Here is a 16,660-nt window from a genome sequence, read left to right as displayed (position 1 = left end):
GAAAGAGAATGGGCTGAATTTTCACCTTCGCACTTTGTGTTTTTCTTTCGTTTGCTTTTTTTTTGATACAATTGAATTTTTTTTTTGAATTAACAATTTTTTTTGTTTTAATTTTTTTTTGTTGGAAACTTGTTTTGCCACTCGAACACTCGAACAATTCAGCACTGATTAAAAATGATGAATTTTTTATATTTTTAATGCAACTGCCTGGGACAATTGTTAAGTTTTAGTTTTATTTATGAATACAATTTTTTAAATATTTACAAACGCGCCTCGAGCTCATGCACAACACACGAGATGTTGTTCCGTCGCTCGTTGGGATTCAACTGAATGCTAACAAGTACACGACGGCCTAACCACGCACAACTACATCTGCAGTAACCGTATGCGAAAAGCTTTTCGCATGGACCACGAACGCGTGGGTGGCCCAAAAAAAGAGAGAAAGCTCTAGAGAGCAAAACGATTTACATTGCAGGTAATTATAATAGAATCACAGCACTTTAATTTTGAATTTAACCGACACGACATTAGCATTGGTGAAAATTCTCACTTAAGCACTTGGCGTCCTTTCAATGGCGCTACTTTTACTAAACAATCGATTGAATCCCGCCGATAAAAGCACCTGTTGCTAAGTTCTGATCCCAATTAGTATACGAACAACAGAGGGCGCTGTATTGATTGATGGCGCAAATATCGGAGGCTGTTGCATGTGAGCCACAACGATGTTAGTAAAGCAATCAAACGAAGCGAACTCTGTTGCTCTTTGAGATAATAGACCATCAGTGTATAAGGATATTGCTACTGTGAACTTCACAGTGTGAAGTGGATTATTATTTAATTTCGATAAGCAAAACGAATTCTTTGATCATCGATTTCTCTGGGTTATCGATAAGGTCAACATAGATTTGCATCAGTGTGACCATTTTATTATAGTAACGTAAAGTATATTTTTAGTGAAATGTCTGGTCACGCTGGTCGCCTGCTTTAGACAAGGAAAATAAAGCAAAACAAAATACAAATTTGTTTATATTTGTTAAAAAACAATGTCTGACGCTTACGCGTGCGTTGCTAAAGGCAAACTTAAGCTGAAAAGTGACTCGGAACTAAAGAAAAAGAAGAAGAAACACAAGAGTAAGGACAAAGAAAAGGAGGCGCTTCAGAAATCATATGCTGAACAACAACTCAACGAGGCCTCAGCAACAACAACATCGACCAGCGGCTATGAACGCAAGCTGACCAAAGCCGAACTGGCTAGCAAGAAGCAGCAGGAGAAGATGCGCAACAAGCGTATTATGGACAAGGCACAAACGACACACAAGCAGCGGGTGGAGAAATTCAATGAGCATTTGGACACACTCACCGAGCACTTTGACATACCCAAAGTATCCTGGACGAAATAGAGATCCAATAAATGTAGCTGCAGCTTAGTCGTAAAGTTGAAACTATGGATCGTTATGATAAGTTAAATTATAGAAATTAATCTGCTAGTGGATATATAATTGTGTGCTCCCTGCAATCAATAGTAAAATAAACTCCAAAACATGTTATAATGTATAATTCTGACTATATTGTGAGTCTCTATGGTTTAGGGGAGGGATGTAAGGGAGACCATTAAACTAAATACATTTATGGTAATATGTAGTTATTAATTAAGTAATCATATACAAAGAAAACAAAACTTAATCGAGCGCGTATCTGCTTCTATTCTGTTTCCAACATTATTCAGTCCAAACTACAGGCTCTTTCATCGCCTCTCTGATTTGCTTAGCGTGGCGTCATCAGCTCCAGCATCGCATACTTCCAAGTCCATGAGCGCACAAGCTGCTCAAAGCGACAACGCTCATGCTCGTATATGTAACCCAACTCGGGTTCCATGCAGACCTCAGTGTATGGATCAGTTAACAGACTCTGCACTGACAACAGCACTTTGGCCACATTCAGGGCCAACGACCAGTTTTGCTGCTGAAAGATATCGATGCCCACATCGCCATGACGCGACACATTGGGATGCAGTATTTTGGTTAGGAAACGCACCGTCGGCGGTGCCATTGGATAACGCTCCGGAAAGTAGATAAATAGAAAGAATTTGCCACCTTCATAGGGACTTCCAGGAGGTCCCAGAATCGTAGCCTGCCAATAGTTATTGAGACGATCCAGTGGAATGGCCGAAATGCCCTCGGATTCGTAACTGTTCAGCAGATTCGCTTCACCGCGCAAAAAGTTGTTGCGTATCACGTTGCCATGCTCGCCATCCATGGGCGGTGATTGGCTGCCCAGCTCAATGAGACACGTACGACAAAAGCACGACGACATCAGGGCGCCATAAAGTTTATAACAATCGGGTTGCTCCGCTAGAGATTCAAACAGCGGCCAGCGCTGTTTAATGTACGTTTTCCACATACTCTGTGCCGTGTTCTTAGCAATGATCTCATGCCATTGCTTGCACACCTCGCTGGCCATCCACAGTGACATGTCATCCAGATACGCAAAGATCTTCAGCATCACCTCAACGGGTATTAGCTGGGTGATGTTATTACTTTTGTTGTTGTTGTTCTCGTTGCCATTATATTCATGGGCACGTTCACGGCCATCCGCCAGCTCTTGCATATAATGGGGCAAGGCGAGCGGGGCAGCTGGGCGTGGCCTTTTGATGGGCAATAGAAATGGATTCGCTGCACGTTCGTGTTCGAAGTCACGTTCAGGTGTGCCACGGCGATCTGCTGGGGCTTCCAGTTGTTGCTCTGGCTGCTGCAACAGCTGCTGCTGTTGTTGTGCAGGTTGCTCTTGTTCGTGCTGCTCCTGCTCTGCTTCATTGTTCACCTGCTGTTGCGGTTGCTGTGGCTGCTGTTGCTGTTGGGCAGCTGGCTCCTCAAGATCCTCAAAGCCCATTATATCTGCGTCATTTTCGGTCTCGTCATCCTCCTGCTTGTCCTTGAACGGCGGCTCATCGTTGCCCGAATCCTCGTCGTCGGACAATTCTGTGAGCAGGTCCTCAGCCCTTTGTGCGTTATACAAAAATGCATGACAAGCGCCGCAAAGTGGTTCACCGAAATTGGGTCCGTAATAACCATTGCACACCCAGCATGCATTGCTGTTCTGCAGTTTACAAATTACTCATCATATCGTCATTTTTCTTCAATTTTAATTTTTTTGTATACACACCGAAAAGCTAAAAGTTTCTTCTGTTAGCAGAATTTGTTTGTCCTTGTCCTGGTCCTCGTCCATATCACCTCCGTCATCCTGTTCGTCATCGCTGGCATTTAGCTGTTCCAGCAATTGTTCCTGATCCTTTTGCTGCTGCACGCAGCTAGTCATTGTATTTTGTTTGCGCTGCACAACTTAACAAAATACTTCAACTTTTTATGGCAAATGCCTTTCACGTCTGACAATCGATAAGCGGCATTGAACTATTTGTGTATCGATATCAATAACAATACTTTTTACGTCAAGCATGGCTATCGATGAGGGACCTAGAACTATTTGTGTATTGATACCGATAGCTTGAATAACAAGAGCGATAATTTCGTGCTCATATATCGCTAACCTTAATAGTAAACAAGTCGAAAAGGTAGCATATCAGCTGTGACGCCATAAGAAGCAAATTAACATATGTATGAATGTATTACGCATTGCTTAAAATTGTGAATTATTTTTAATGGATGGGTCCTACAATCTCGTACAATAATATAAATCAATGCATTAATATATGTTATTATTTACAGCTCGCATAGCATTAAATACATGATTTTCTAGCTGTGACGTCAAAACAGCGTTAGCAGCGAGCTCTTGCTGCGCAACCTTGGTTCTTGTACACATGCAACTTGCAATAACAACGCCACACGTGTGATATTTCATTCGAAAACAAATTATGAAGCAGAAAAAGAAACTGGGTGCGTTACAAGTGTTTTAATTGTATATTTATTCAGTAATTAACTTTAATTATTTGCTGCAGCTGTTGGACTTAGTCGCGAGGAGCGACAAGTGCTCGTTATTGGTGAAATTATACAGGAGCTGCTGAAAGCGCACGAGGCCAAAAAGGATGTGAATCTTAATCGCATGAAATCACTTATCTCATCCAAATATGGACTGGACAGCTCTCCACGGCTAGTGGACATCATTGCTGCTGTGCCGCAAGATGCGAAGAAAATACTGTTGCCAAAGCTGCGCGCGAAGCCCGTGAGAACAGCAAGTGGGGTAAGTGAAACTTTGCAAAGTGTTAAATAAAACAACAATAGTAGCTTTCTTCTATTTCTTTAGATCGCTGTGGTCGCAGTCATGTGCAAGCCACATCGTTGTCCACACATCAATTTCACCGGGAACATTTGCGTCTATTGCCCCGGCGGACCAGACAGCGATTTCGAGTACTCTACGCAATCTTATACGGGATACGAGCCCACCTCCATGCGTGCCATACGCGCACGCTATGATCCCTTTCTACAGACGCGTCATCGTGTGGAGCAGCTAAAGCAGCTGGGACACTCGGTGGATAAGGTTGAATTCATTGTGATGGGCGGCACATTTATGGCACTATCAGAGGAATATCGTGATTACTTTATACGCAATCTGCACGATGCACTTTCGGGTCACAGCAGCGCCAATGTTGCGGAAGCTGTGCGCTACTCGGAGAAATCACGCACCAAATGCATTGGCATCACTATTGAAACACGTCCCGACTACTGCTTGAAGCGACACATTACAGATATGTTGAATTATGGCTGCACTCGCCTGGAGATTGGCGTGCAATCTGTTTACGAAGATGTCGCCAGAGATACGAATCGTGGGCACACGGTGCGTGCCGTGTGCGAAACCTTTAATATGGGCAAAGATGCAGGATATAAGATTGTTACACATATGATGCCCGATCTGCCGAATGTGGATTTTGAGCGTGACATTGAACAATTCATCGAATACTTTGAGAATCCCGCGTTTCGTTCCGATGGCTTGAAAATCTATCCCACGTTGGTCATTCGCGGCACGGGTCTCTATGAGCTGTGGAAGACGGGACGCTACAAGTCATATCCGCCCTCGATGCTGGTGGATTTGGTGGCCAAAATATTGGCGCTGGTGCCGCCATGGACGCGTGTTTATCGCGTGCAGCGTGATATTCCCATGCCGCTGGTTAGGTGACTTGATTGAGCTTAGTGATACGCTGCATGCAAATTTGATTTCCTTACCGTTGTCAATACAATAATGATAATTACTCTCTTTTCCTTGTAGCTCTGGCGTAGAGCATGGCAATCTGCGTGAATTGGCGCTGGCACGCATGAAGGACTTGGGCACCGTGTGTCGTGATGTGAGAACCCGTGAAGTTGGCATTCAAGAGATTCACAACAAGGTGCGCCCCCATGAAATCGAGCTGATTCGTCGTGACTATGTGGCCAACGGTGGCTGGGAAACGTTCCTTTCCTACGAGGATCCCGAGCAGGACATTCTGGTCGGTCTGTTGCGTTTGCGCAAATGCTCGCCGGATACTTTCAGGCCCGAGCTGCAAGGCAAATGCTCCATCATACGCGAATTGCACGTGTATGGTTCAGTGGTGCCGGTGAGCTCGCGAGATCCCACAAAATTCCAGCATCAGGGCTTTGGTATGCTGCTCATGGAAGAGGCGGAGCGCATAGCACGTATGGAGCACGGCAGCACTAAGTTGGCTGTAATCTCTGGCGTCGGCACACGCAACTATTATCGCAAGCTGGGTTACCAACTGGATGGGCCATATATGTCCAAAGCGATAGTATAAAAAACTAAAAAAAATATTGTATGTATAAAAAACTACATAAATAAAAGTGTTTACAACCCATTCTTAAATATATATCCATGTAAAAGAACATTTTGGTTTATAATTATAGATGATTTTATTAGAGTGTAAACGATATACATGGGTTTAAAAATCATATGAGATTATTTAAAAACAAATTCCCTGATGTATCATTTTTGAGTCAATACTGAACACATTTGCTCTTCACTCTAGGCATATATCATTAAATTAATATAATGCAAACGGATTGAATATAAAATGATAATGCGTTTGCAATTCCAAGTGTTTTTAGTTGTTTTTGGCAGTCGCAGCAAACATATAACAATAAATTGCATAGCTTATTAATTTGATAACTTATATTAATGGCTTTATGAATAAATTTATTTCGAAAAAGGGGAAATACGTGTAATTATAGTTTTTTGATCAGTTTACGTGATAAGTTAAAAAGGAGAGTGCCAAGTAAATAAGAAGTTCGCTCTACTTCTTGGGCAATGCCTCCTCGTCCGTGGGATCGCAATCTGCGCAGTGCCACGAGTAGCCGCGTATTTTGGGAGATTTCTTTAGCGGTGGATCGAGGCAGGCAAAGTGATAATGCTTCTGGCACTCATCGCATGTCACAACCTGATTGGTTTTGCCCGTCTGAGTGCAGACGCAGCAGGTAATCTCCACGCTCACCTTGGGCGTGGAGACACGCGGTCGTCCCACCCGCTGTTTGCGGGGACTCGTCTTGCGTGGACTCTGCTTGCGCTGGGGCGAAGGCGTCGCCACAGTCTCTACTACTGCCTTGGTTTCCTTGACCTTTGGCGGCGGCGTGGCAGCTACAATTGGAGGAGTTACGACCACAATGGGCGGTGGTGGCGGGACTACAACAACTGCTTGTTGCTCGACCATTGGCGGCAGTACATCCTCCACAGTCTCTACGGAGGTGGGACGCGATGCCTCGTCCACGGAGCGCACTGCATTGGCGGGCACATAAAAGCTACGCGATTCAGGCGCATCTTCGCCCGGCAAACGCAGCGTTTTGAAGATAATCTTAATGGTACTGCCCAAATTATTGGAATTGTCCGCTGCGGCGTCTTCGTTATGTGCGCGCTTCTTGCGCTTACGCTTGTGATGCTCCTTGGTAAAGGACTTTTCCGTATCCGACGAAAGATTATGCTTGTTTTTATGCTTATCCTTGCGTTTGCCCTTGCGTGACGATTGCTTTCCAGTCGAGTCATCTATGGAGTCATCGCAGCCTGATAACTGAGCTGTGGCAGCTGCCGTTGGCACTACCAGCTGATCCATGCCAGCTGCAGCTGCAGCGGCAGCAGGAACTACAAAAGATAGGAAACACAATAATAAAAAAGGCAATTTTAATTTATTGTCTTGCTTTAGCTACCATTGAGCTTGCTTGGCGATTGCATCTTGATACGCTTGGGTGACTTGGTCAAATCCTCCGTGATATCCACCACCGCAATGGGCAGCGATTTGTTGAGCAGCCGCTTCTGTTGCTGCTGCTCTTTGGGCTGCGGCAGCTCGTCCAGCGAATAGCGCTCCACATAGACCAAGTGTCCGTCTTTGTTGAAGCGCGTGCGTGATTTACGCGGGCCCGGTGAGATTTCTGTGACCGCATCCGAGACATCAGACTTGTCACAGCACTCGGAGCACTGCCAGCCATACTGCTTGGATTTCTTGGGCGGACGCGTCAGCGGTGGATTCAAACAGCCCAAATGATAGTGCAGATTGCAAGTGTCGCACTTGACCAGCAAATGCTGATCGTTGTTGCGCTTGCAGATGCCACAGTTGAAAGCGGGCGCAGGTTGCTGCTGTGTGCTCAGCAGACGCGTGTTGTCCAGCTTGCAACCTGGTGTGGCAAGATGTGAAAGCGGAAAACCGACGCCCATTTTCAAGGCAGCCGCTGTGGGCACTGAAATGGGACGTTGCGGTGGCGTGGCCAGCTTGGCAGGTGGGTGAGCAATTAGCTCTACATTCGGCAGCGTTAAAGTGGAACAGAGTTGTGACAAAGAGTTGTGTAATGCTCTCAAGGTGGCAGCCAGAGAATCCCTCTGGGTCTTGACCAGTTTGCGTTCCTCCAGCGCGCTGTCGTACTTGGCACGCAGTTCGTCTTGTTGTTGACTCAACTGGCCATTGTGTTGGATGAGCTGCAGCTGCTGCTGCTTAAACTCCGCCATGCGCACAATGCGATCCATGTAGTAGGCAGTGAACTCCACACTAAATGCTGGCGCAATGTGCCACTTTTTGCGTATGTCCTGCAGCGCTTGTATATGCGCCTCGCGCTGCTCCAGATGCTGTACATCCACTGCCATGAACTCGGCCTTGTCGAGCAGACGACGACAAGCGGAAGCGGAGCTGGTTAACAGTCTGGACATCTTTTGTGTGGGCACCCAAGGTGTGGGCTTCAGCTGCTTGTGCTGTGCGTATTTCTGTTGAATCTTCGCCAGCTTGCGTTGTATGCGCGCCTGTGCAGCACTGGGATTAGTGTCATGCAGCTGCTGCTGCAGCTGAGCACGTTGCTTGGCCTGCTGCAGCATATTGAGACGCAAGGTATGATAGTTGCGTCGTCGCTTCTTCAACATCTCCTTCTCCGAGTGTACTTTGCAGTGTGCATAGAAAGGATCCGCAGCATCGTCCTCATGATGCGCCTCAATCAAATAACCAGCAACTTGAGCGCAAGTGACATGGAAGTAGGTCTTGCACATGCCCGCATCGCAGCCAATGCAGACGCCGGAGCGTGCAAAGAGTGCATTATCGCAGAGCGAACAAAGCTTGGCGCCCCATTTGCTGTACTGCATCTCGAAGAGCGTCACGGAACTCAGTTGTTCCACCTCGCCAAAGGCGACGCCAGGGACGTAGAGTGCGCATATCAAGTGCACCCACTTGCCCACATCGGTCTCCTTGTAGATGCCACCTTTGTTGGGGCACAATTCACAGTCGGGTTCGGAGACGCCAGCGCGACACGCTTCACAGAACCAAGGTTCCGTGGAGCAGGTGGAATTTGTGCTAGAGATGCTCACGTTGTCACTGACTCCGTAGCATCCCTCGTGCACCGAGACGCCGCAGGCATCGCACTCAACAATCTCATTCACATCATCGCTCCGTTCGCCCAAACAAACGCAACACATGCGTTTTGGTGGTGCCACCGAAAGTGCCTCATAGTTGAAGCCATTGACAACAGCTGCTGCCGCTGCTGCAGTTGGAGCTGCACCTAGATTAGAAGCTGCTTCAATCTCCTTTTGATTGGCTGTGTTCTCGGCCAGTAGTTGGCGCAGCTGCAGCGTTGAATCTTCGCTGTCATCGCCGCCGCCGGCTGAATTTGAATTTGTATCGCTGTCGCTGCTGCTGCTGGCGTCGCTGTCGCTGTCGCCGTCACCGTCGCTTTCGTCTTTAGAGCCATCGGAGCAGTTGTCATCGTTGTCTGGTAGAAAATCACTGTCCGAAGAACTTTCGCCCAAATCAAAGTCGAGCAGTGCTTGTGTTGTAATTTTTGGTTGGCGTACGCGTTTAAATGGCGGCATTTATAAACGAGTTTTTTATGAATTTTTCCAGCACGAAAAATTCGACAATCTACAAACTAGTGGTGCGCTCACACCGATACTGAATTTATCGATTGATGTTATCGAGATGAACCGGCATCAGAGACTCCCCCACAAAGCAGCTGATACGATTGCGTTGGCTGCTGAGCAAATAAACAGAGCTAGCAGTAAATAAATAAATAAAATGCAAATTAATTTTGTATTTACTAATTTCTCAATATTTTATTAAACTTAATTTGTTGTAATTTATTCATTTTATGTACTTCATTTGAATTTTTCGTTTGTATTTATTATATACTCCTGTATATTGTTATTATTGATATTTAATTATAGATGATCAATTATTATTGATGTGTTGAACTTGTTCGATTCAATATTGTATTATGTTTAACACATTGATTTGTTTACAAAAATACCATCCATTTGTATACATTCTTTATATATTTATTTAAATTGTAACAGTAAAACTAATCTTAAAACACTTCTAGTTGTTCAATGGGCAGCCATTTTGAGCTCTCCAAAGCATCATATAAATGCCGATCCGCATCAATTGTTTCGCGATTCAACTTCTCCACATCCAGAACAAACTTGTGCTCTTCCAGTCCATAGTCATCATCGGCAGCTGCAGCTGTGCCGGCTGATGCAGTTTGCTGTTGCTGCTCATATTGAGCACTACGCTGGGCGCTCCAAGCTTCAGCATGTTGAGCAAGAGTTTGTGGGTTCGAATGGGACTGGGACATAGCCTGTTGATAATAGGCAGCAGCATCGGTGATCGAAGGAGCACCTGCACCCTGTTGCTCGTAGTACCCTTGCCAGGCACTATAGCCTTGCCAGTACGTGCTCGTTGGATCGTAGTATTGTGAATAATCGGTGCCAGCGCTTGTAGCAGTTGTGGACGTTGTGGAGGAGCCACCGTAACCATAGTTGGTGTTGCTAGTTCCCGTGCTGCCCAAAGCTGCATGGAGTTCAGCCTTGGGCTTGGGCACAGCATTGCAGATCTTAATGGGCTTGGTGCCGAGGCCAACATAACCATTCATATCATATAGCGCCGACTTTTGCTCGTCCTCAATGCCAAAGCGCACAAAGCCGTAGCCCTTGGAGAAACCCAAACTATCCAAAATAACTTTGGCCGTCTTAATCGATGTGTATTTGCTGGAGAAGACCTTGTACAGCGAATAATCATCCACATCAGAGCTGAGATCACCAACCCAGACGCTAAATTCTCGTTCATTGCCAGGCAATTTGTATGAATTGCTCGCCGAATTGAGACGAAAACGAACAATGGGATTTGTGCCGGGAATTGGTTTGCCATTTAGCTTGTGCATGGCATCCAGCGCATGATCGTCGGATATGAAGTTGACGAAACAGTAGCCAGCTGGTTCGCCCGTGTATTTGTTACGCATCAGACGCACTGTTGTCGGATCTTCGCCCATTTTGCGAAATGCAGCAATTATGAAATTTTCCGTCATATACGTATCCAACTATAAAACGCAAAAAATACTTATTTTTCTATATTTCAAATATTGTTTCTATTCACTTACGCTGCCCATCCATAGCTGACAATGTACAGATGTCATTTTACTTAAAAACTTTTAATATTCCTCGATTAACTCGCAGAAATGAATTGAAAGTGAAAAAACACGCGTAAACAAAACAATGTTGATAGTTATGAGCAGAGCTACTTTCGATTCGATTATTTGTTCTCACGCAGTGTTGCCAGTTAGTTCATGGCCTACAGCGATAAATATAAGAGATTTGGGAACTCTGTTGAGCTGCGGTACCAGCTGTTAGAGCAAAATAAACTAAGTGGCAACTCGCTGCCGTTATTATATTTAATACCTGCGTACCTGTCAAATTCAAACGCACAATCTTATCAAAATGCGCGTAACTTTGAGTCGGTTGGCTAGTTTTTCGGCAAAATTGAAGGAAGTGCGTATTATTCTGGATCCCAACGATAAGGCCTCCAAAGGCGCCAGGTACATTACTACACTGTTTTCTATCCCAAATTATATAATTGAGCAGTTATAAAACCTTTTATTAGGAAATATGTTGAAAGATTTTATCCCAATCTTAAAAAAGAGCAATCCTAATCTACCTATTTTGGTAAGAGAGTGTGCTGGCGTAAAACCAAAACTCTGGGCTCGCTATGGTAAGCTAAAATATTAAAAAAAACAAAAAAAGTAAACTTTCAGTTTTTTTTTTTTTAATTACATATTAATTTTGTATAGACTCAAAGTTGCTTTGCCATTAATAATTTAATTTAAATTTAATAAGTCGATATGAATATAAGTTAAAATTAAATAAAATTTGTTTATTACCAGTTTAAAAAAAAAACTTTGTAATATTCAGCTATAATTGTCTATCGATTATCGAAAAATAGTGTTTTGCCTATCGAGGTGGGTGTTTTAAACTTCTCACATCACTAATTCAAATTGTTTATTTACAGAAAATGGCCAGGAAGTTTCAATTCCACTATCAAATCAACCAGCTCCAGACATACAAAAAACAATTGGAGGCGGTGGGCAAATGATGTAGTGCGGCAGCCATAATATTACCAAAATTATTGAAGTTTAGACCAAATAAAAACAAATAGGTTTTAAACTTTGTCTTGTATTTTATGTTGTATACTTGTAGTAAGTACATTGTCTATATTATTTGTTTTGTTTAATTTAGTAATGACATTTAGCGACATTAGGTACACATGATTAGTCGACAATCAACAAAGCGATTAATTAAATTAGTTCTTAAATGGTGGCAGGCCAAACAACTCGGGCTGGAAATCCTCCAGAGAGCTCAACACTTGCGTCGCATGAGAGCAACGATCCGGCGACAATCGGGAATCCGGCACCATGATCACCTGCATTCCAGCACTCTCGCCAGCCGTAACGCCATTCGGAGAATCCTCAAACACCAAACAGTTGGCGGGCTCGGGTTTATCCGCAAACCGATCGGCGGCAATGAGGAAAATATCTGGCGCTGGTTTGCCATTCTTTACCTCCTTGTCCGACGAGCCGCACACACGATGATTGAACAGATCGAAGAGTTCGCGGTGCTTGCGCGTCTTCAGTTCGACCATTTCAGCGCCCGAGCTGGTTGCCAGGGCAAAAGGCACTTTGTTTGCATGCAGATGACGCAAAAGGCGCTCGGCACCTGTAAATAAATTATTAGTAAAGAATCAACTGCAGGGTCTGCCTAGGAAATCACAGGCATTGAATAGCGGGAGAAAGGAAATGGAAACGGCGAATCGTGGATATTGGGCGCTAGTGTTGTGTCAGCATCGTTCAATTCATAAAACTAGGCTAGTTTTTGCTTTTAGTCACCAATCGATCAAATTTGTAGATTATTATTTTTAAACACATAGAGTTGCAAGATGTATGATTTTGTTTTTTAGTGACAAAAATGAAGAAAAAAAAAAAACGAATTAAAGAACGAAAATGCGAATGATCAGTTTGTTCACTTTGGAAAATATGTCCTTTTTGTTCGTAAATGATGCAACAATAGGTGGCGTTTGTTCGTGAACGAGCGATCTGACACTAGATGGCGCTAGCTAACCTTTTAGCAATGGGACATTCGACATTCGTTCGCTACACATTTTGTGATAACGCTTCAGATACTCGGGCACTGTCAGAGGTAATTGGCACTCATCGATGGCAATTTCGGCGGAACGCTGATCCGTAGTGCCCATCAGGTGGAAACGTGTCGCCACTGTATATTGACGGCCATAACTGCCCGCTATTTGCCTAGTGACTTCCTCATAAATTCGCTCAGTGTCTGCGAAAATACATGGCGAGAAAATTGTGGAATGTGGGTATTAGTACCTGGCATTAATTTCGCATCCCCCATCAAAGTGCGCGTATTCTCCAGCTGTTGTTTGGCGTACTCTTCCCAGCTAATTGGCAAGTCATAGTATTTCACCATAAACTCGGCCATTGGACGTGTCTGCAATCCCATCAACTGCTGCTTTGCCTCAAACGTATAAGTCTTGCCATAAGGATCGAGAACCATTTGGGCGGCCAGCGTGTAAAGCGTCTCGGTGTCTGGTTGTAAACATGTTGAATATTGTCATCAACATCCCCTCCTCCCTTTACTTACCCAGCAACAGGCCGTCCATATCAAAGATGCAGTGCGTCACATTTCGTAGTACTTTTTGCGCCATTATGTAATCAGTTAATAGTTAACTGCAAAAAACCACATAGAAAAAAACAAATCGTAATTTTGTTTACAAATCTATTTGCAAGAGCTTTTCGCATGTTTTTCATTTTGGTTCGAAGCTTTGCCGGCTGTCGCCCGCTTTGCCTTGGCACCATTTGAATTTCTTTTTATTTCCATTTACACTAGTTTTATTTATTTTCTGTTACGTTGTCCTTGTCTCAAGGACAGTGGGCACTTCTTGCGGAAATATTACACACATCGAGAGAGAACGAGATAATGCAACCTTGACCTACACGTAATGCTTCCTCGTTCACACACACTGCGTCTGCGTCACTTTTATATCTCTTGCAGTCAACACAACCGTTCAGTCAAACGTTCTGCGAAAATCTGCCTTCAAATGCGAAATCGGCCGTACATTTATTTTATCAATGCGTTGCGGTGACTGTCTAACTGCCCAGCGTTGCCAGACTGCTCGTCAAAGCGCCAACTTATAAATTTTCCATATGCTATACCCTGCAGATGCCAAAAGCTTAGGTAAGGAGTATGCATTTTCTTGTTATAGAAACTACATATGGGTAATTCCATGGCGAAATTTGTCCCGTGCGAGAATTTTTACAGTGCACTGCAGTGAAAATAACATAAACTGAAACTATTTTAAAAATAAGTGAATATTATTCTTAAAGCTCTAGATAAGCACTATATTTAGAGCTAAGATTGATTTTAGGAACTTGATCTGTTTTCTGATAAAATATATAATTACGTTCATTTTTTGGTTTTGCGTACGAATTGGTTAATTTTTGCAATTATCACAACAGTAAACAAAACAAAGAAAATTCCAAAGCTATTCTTAGCTCTAATTGAAGTACTTATCTAGAGCTATAAAAATAAACTTTTCTTTTTCAATGTAAAGTCTCGCACGGGACAAATTCCGCCATGGAATTACCCATATACAAATATCAATTATATTATGGTTTATCTAAATTATCCTAATAATTTTAACATACTATTTTTATTTAGGTCACCATTATTAAGGTAAAGAGCAATGTATTAAGCTATGTATGTGCATTTTTATCTTAAGATAATGGTATAACAAATTAACAATACTATACTCTAATTTAACTATAACTGGTTAATGCGTAAGGAAATACAAATTGCCTATTTTTACATTTAGCCCCAGATACAATTTGCGTCATATGAGTTAGTCGACACCGCTTTATTGGCACTTTTGCCGTTATATATCATCACATCTATGGAATATTTACGCAATCTAATTATGTGGATTGCTTTGTTGCTACAAACACAAGCAAACAAATTGCTACGCACACACGCTTATAAAGAAAGCAAACAAGCTCACACACATAGGAACTTGTAAACACGCACACCCACACAAACACATACAGCTGCAAGCAATGTGCACGTGTGAGGTTTCGGTTGGCTTGTTGAATTACTGACGTCACAAAAGCAAAAACAGTGAAACATTGAAATACTAAACGAATGTTTTTCATTTAAATTTATTAAAAAACAAATACATTTTTGATGGTCGTCGAATGTATTACGTTCAGTTGCATTAAGAAGAGGAATATCTGCAATAGAAATAATACTTTATTAATAATGTAAACTATGCAAATTGAGCGATAGTAAGACGTACCTTATAAACTTAGGCGCTCAACAAGCAGACACCACCGGCCTTCTTGATCTTGTCCTCAGCCTTCTTTGAGAAGTACTTGGCCTTCACAATGACGGGGCGGGCGGGCAAGTGACCGCGTCCGAGCAGCTTGTAGTAGCCCTAAAGGGGGTAAAAGTAAATGAACAAACATATGTTAACAATGGGTCGGTCAATAGTCAATATACAGGTACAAATGCATTTGATTGGTTTTTGGAATCTGTAAGGCTTTCTCCACAGGATGTGAGCGATTGCACTATCGCATTCAGTCCGCCCATCGCCTTGGGTGTCTCTTCATATTAACATAAACCAAAAATAGCAGTTGACATACACTTTTATATCTATAACACTTACGAATTTAACCAGATCGATAACTGGCGCCTTAGTGCTCTTCTCCTTCTCCAGCTCAGCGAACTTCTCAGCTCCAACCAGAGACCAGAGTTTATCCAGATTGATTTCTGGCCTGAACTTGTGCTGGCGACGCAAGTGGAAGTTCCTCATGCCAACCTTGCCGAAATAACCGGGATGGTATTTGTCAAAGTTGATGCGGTGGTGGTGCATACCACCAGCGTTACCACGACCTCCAGGATGCTTGCGGTGCTTGCCAATACGGCCGTGACCGTGGCTCACATGACCACGGAGCTTCCTGGTCTTCTTCCTCTTGATATTCGACTGCAATCAAAACCAATATAATTCAATATTAGTAAAAACATCAAAAAGTTCACTGCACGTGCATTTGTCAGCGGCAAAAATCTGGTCGACGACGTCGCTGCTTCCAATTGTCAGCACCACATGTGGAGGTTATGTTTGCACGCCGTCGACACACATTTTTCGTTTTGCTCACTTTCACATTGCGCCGAGCATTCGGCAATCAATTGTATTGCATGCAGCACTGTTGACGTTCATTTACTGTGCATTTTTAATTCTTTATGCTTAATGCACATTTGTTTTAATCAAATTCTAAATGCACAACTCGTAGCAACGTCCACTCACCATCTTCAGAGTTTTGGAAAGAAAGAAGTGAGCAAAGTTGGCTGCGCTTCAAACTAACACTGGAAGCAAACGTTCGCACTTTACAGCACTGTTTTGTTTTTAGGTTGACCATGTACAAAAAATAATAATAACGTGCACTCAAAAATAAGTTAATTATTTCATAATTGTTTTAAAATTTTCCTTATTACTATTAAAAAATTCTATACTTTATAAATAAATATTATGCAATATGTTGTAAATGCCACTTTTTTAATTATTGAATATTAAGCAAAGAAACAGAACTTTTTAAAAATTGGGTGATGAAAAAAGAAGACAAACAAATCTACATAAAAATAAAATCATTTACATGCAAAAAAAAATATTTTAAATCATAACTATTAATTTCATATAATTAAATAATTTAACTTGCAGAAATAAAAACTAAATGATTATAATAAAAACAAAATCTAATTTTATGTAAAAACAAAAAAAAAAAGACGGCATGTGAAAAAATATCTAATGTAAACGTCGAAGGTAATCGATAGCGATTAGCAACGCAGGGTTGTCTCGGTATTTTTTTTA

At 42.8% G+C, this 16,660-nt stretch overlaps 9 protein-coding genes across 13 annotated transcripts in view; 3 read left to right on the top strand and 6 right to left on the bottom strand.

Annotated features, from left to right (window-relative positions):
- The window catches only part of LOC132798496 (pneumococcal serine-rich repeat protein), a 64,535-nt gene extending 64,200 nt beyond the window's left edge, over positions 1–335 (bottom strand). Inside the window, exon 1 of one of the 2 annotated variants that reach the window (XM_060810367.1) lies at positions 26–335. The gene's annotated coding sequence lies outside the window, so the exon portion shown is untranslated. The remainder of the gene's footprint in view (positions 1–25) is intronic. The other variant, XM_060810369.1, reaches the window with a different exon arrangement.
- Positions 336–942: 607 nt separating this feature from the next.
- On the top strand, positions 943–1,552 carry LOC132783659 (protein FAM32A). The gene has a single exon (XM_060788981.1). It carries the CDS (start codon positions 1,044–1,046, stop codon positions 1,398–1,400), a length of 357 nt encoding a protein of 118 aa, XP_060644964.1. The 5' UTR covers positions 943–1,043; the 3' UTR covers positions 1,401–1,552.
- An 11-nt stretch (positions 1,553–1,563) lies between these two features.
- LOC132783656 (uncharacterized) lies at positions 1,564–3,417 on the bottom strand. Its single transcript, XM_060788974.1, has 2 exons — positions 3,163–3,417; positions 1,564–3,096 (listed from the first exon to the last, which is right to left on the bottom strand). The coding sequence occupies exons 1-2, from the start codon at positions 3,313–3,315 to the stop codon at positions 1,765–1,767; spliced, it is 1,485 nt and encodes a 494-aa protein (XP_060644957.1). The 5' UTR covers positions 3,316–3,417; the 3' UTR covers positions 1,564–1,764.
- Positions 3,418–3,745: 328 nt separating this feature from the next.
- LOC132783654 (elongator complex protein 3) lies at positions 3,746–5,811 on the top strand. The gene is made up of 4 exons (XM_060788973.1): positions 3,746–3,890; positions 3,953–4,194; positions 4,258–5,123; positions 5,218–5,811. Exons 1-4 carry the CDS (start codon positions 3,869–3,871, stop codon positions 5,735–5,737), a joined length of 1,650 nt encoding a protein of 549 aa, XP_060644956.1. The 5' UTR covers positions 3,746–3,868; the 3' UTR covers positions 5,738–5,811.
- Positions 5,812–5,942: 131 nt separating this feature from the next.
- LOC132783653 (PHD finger protein 14) lies at positions 5,943–9,361 on the bottom strand. Its single transcript, XM_060788972.1, has 2 exons — positions 7,137–9,361; positions 5,943–7,071 (listed from the first exon to the last, which is right to left on the bottom strand). The coding sequence occupies exons 1-2, from the start codon at positions 9,271–9,273 to the stop codon at positions 6,233–6,235; spliced, it is 2,976 nt and encodes a 991-aa protein (XP_060644955.1). The 5' UTR covers positions 9,274–9,361; the 3' UTR covers positions 5,943–6,232.
- Positions 9,362–9,600: 239 nt separating this feature from the next.
- Positions 9,601–10,974, bottom strand: LOC132783657 (tRNA selenocysteine 1-associated protein 1). The gene is made up of 2 exons (XM_060788975.1): positions 10,833–10,974; positions 9,601–10,772 (listed from the first exon to the last, which is right to left on the bottom strand). Exons 1-2 carry the CDS (start codon positions 10,866–10,868, stop codon positions 9,765–9,767), a joined length of 1,044 nt encoding a protein of 347 aa, XP_060644958.1. The 5' UTR covers positions 10,869–10,974; the 3' UTR covers positions 9,601–9,764.
- A 66-nt stretch (positions 10,975–11,040) lies between these two features.
- Positions 11,041–12,384, top strand: LOC132783660 (NADH dehydrogenase [ubiquinone] 1 alpha subcomplex subunit 2). The gene is given in 4 exon segments (XM_060788982.1): positions 11,041–11,267; positions 11,333–11,360; positions 11,362–11,440; positions 11,738–12,384. Coding segments are annotated over 4 exon segments (294 nt in total). The 5' UTR covers positions 11,041–11,169; the 3' UTR covers positions 11,827–12,384.
- LOC132783658 (probable pseudouridine-5'-phosphatase) lies at positions 11,886–13,874 on the bottom strand. 4 transcript variants are annotated; one of them, XM_060788978.1, is made up of 4 exons: positions 13,737–13,874; positions 13,384–13,469; positions 12,844–13,062; positions 11,886–12,441 (listed from the first exon to the last, which is right to left on the bottom strand). In XM_060788978.1, exons 2-4 carry the CDS (start codon positions 13,445–13,447, stop codon positions 12,029–12,031), a joined length of 696 nt encoding a protein of 231 aa, XP_060644961.1. In that variant the 5' UTR covers positions 13,448–13,469; positions 13,737–13,874; the 3' UTR covers positions 11,886–12,028. The 4 variants fall into 4 exon arrangements, with proteins under 4 accessions (XP_060644961.1, XP_060644959.1, XP_060644963.1 ...); XM_060788976.1 differs by lacking the exon at positions 12,844–13,062 and adding an exon at positions 13,110–13,328 and having other exon boundaries at positions 13,737–13,873; XM_060788980.1 differs by having other exon boundaries at positions 13,727–13,852.
- A 1,064-nt stretch (positions 13,875–14,938) lies between these two features.
- LOC132796521 (large ribosomal subunit protein uL15) lies at positions 14,939–16,201 on the bottom strand. Its single transcript, XM_060807757.1, has 4 exons — positions 16,100–16,201; positions 15,461–15,778; positions 15,092–15,229; positions 14,939–15,026 (listed from the first exon to the last, which is right to left on the bottom strand). The coding sequence occupies exons 1-3, from the start codon at positions 16,100–16,102 to the stop codon at positions 15,101–15,103; spliced, it is 450 nt and encodes a 149-aa protein (XP_060663740.1). The 5' UTR covers positions 16,103–16,201; the 3' UTR covers positions 14,939–15,026; positions 15,092–15,100.
- Positions 16,202–16,660: the final 459 nt, after the last annotated feature.

The sequence above is a fragment of the Drosophila nasuta genome, chromosome 2L (genome assembly GCF_023558535.2).
Source record: "Drosophila nasuta strain 15112-1781.00 chromosome 2L, ASM2355853v1, whole genome shotgun sequence".
Classification (NCBI taxonomy): Eukaryota; Metazoa; Arthropoda; class Insecta; order Diptera; family Drosophilidae; genus Drosophila; species Drosophila nasuta.
This window is presented reverse-complemented; position numbering and strand designations above follow the sequence as displayed.

Excerpts from the sequence above, each read along its gene's own strand:
- LOC132783658 (XM_060788978.1), bottom strand. The coding sequence starts at position 13,447 with ATGGCGCAAAAAGTACTACGAAATGTGACGCACTGCATCTTTGATATG. Across the intron at positions 13,063-13,383 it reads TATGGACGGCCTGTTGCTGG|ACACTGAGCGAATTTATGAG; the intron begins GTAAGTAAAGGG and ends GTATTTTCGCAG. Across the intron at positions 12,442-12,843 it reads GAATGTCCCATTGCTAAAAG|GTGCCGAGCGCCTTTTGCGT; the intron begins GTTAGCTAGCGC and ends ATTTATTTACAG.
- LOC132783656 (XM_060788974.1), bottom strand. The coding sequence starts at position 3,315 with ATGACTAGCTGCGTGCAGCAGCAAAAGGATCAGGAACAATTGCTGGAA. Across the intron at positions 3,097-3,162 it reads AAGAAACTTTTAGCTTTTCG|AACAGCAATGCATGCTGGGT; the intron begins GTGTGTATACAA and ends TGTAAACTGCAG.
- LOC132783659 (XM_060788981.1), top strand. The coding sequence starts at position 1,044 with ATGTCTGACGCTTACGCGTGCGTTGCTAAAGGCAAACTTAAGCTGAAA.
- LOC132783657 (XM_060788975.1), bottom strand. The coding sequence starts at position 10,868 with ATGACATCTGTACATTGTCAGCTATGGATGGGCAGC. Across the intron at positions 10,773-10,832 it reads GTCAGCTATGGATGGGCAGC|TTGGATACGTATATGACGGA; the intron begins GTAAGTGAATAG and ends TGCGTTTTATAG.
- LOC132783653 (XM_060788972.1), bottom strand. The coding sequence starts at position 9,273 with ATGCCGCCATTTAAACGCGTACGCCAACCAAAAATTACAACACAAGCA. Across the intron at positions 7,072-7,136 it reads ATCGCCAAGCAAGCTCAATG|TTCCTGCTGCCGCTGCAGCT; the intron begins GTAGCTAAAGCA and ends TATCTTTTGTAG.
- LOC132796521 (XM_060807757.1), bottom strand. Across the intron at positions 15,230-15,460 it reads TTATCGATCTGGTTAAATTC|GGCTACTACAAGCTGCTCGG; the intron begins GTAAGTGTTATA and ends TACCCCCTTTAG.
- LOC132783654 (XM_060788973.1), top strand. The coding sequence starts at position 3,869 with ATGAAGCAGAAAAAGAAACTGG. Across the intron at positions 4,195-4,257 it reads CCGTGAGAACAGCAAGTGGG|ATCGCTGTGGTCGCAGTCAT; the intron begins GTAAGTGAAACT and ends CTATTTCTTTAG. Across the intron at positions 5,124-5,217 it reads ATTCCCATGCCGCTGGTTAG|CTCTGGCGTAGAGCATGGCA; the intron begins GTGACTTGATTG and ends TTTTCCTTGTAG.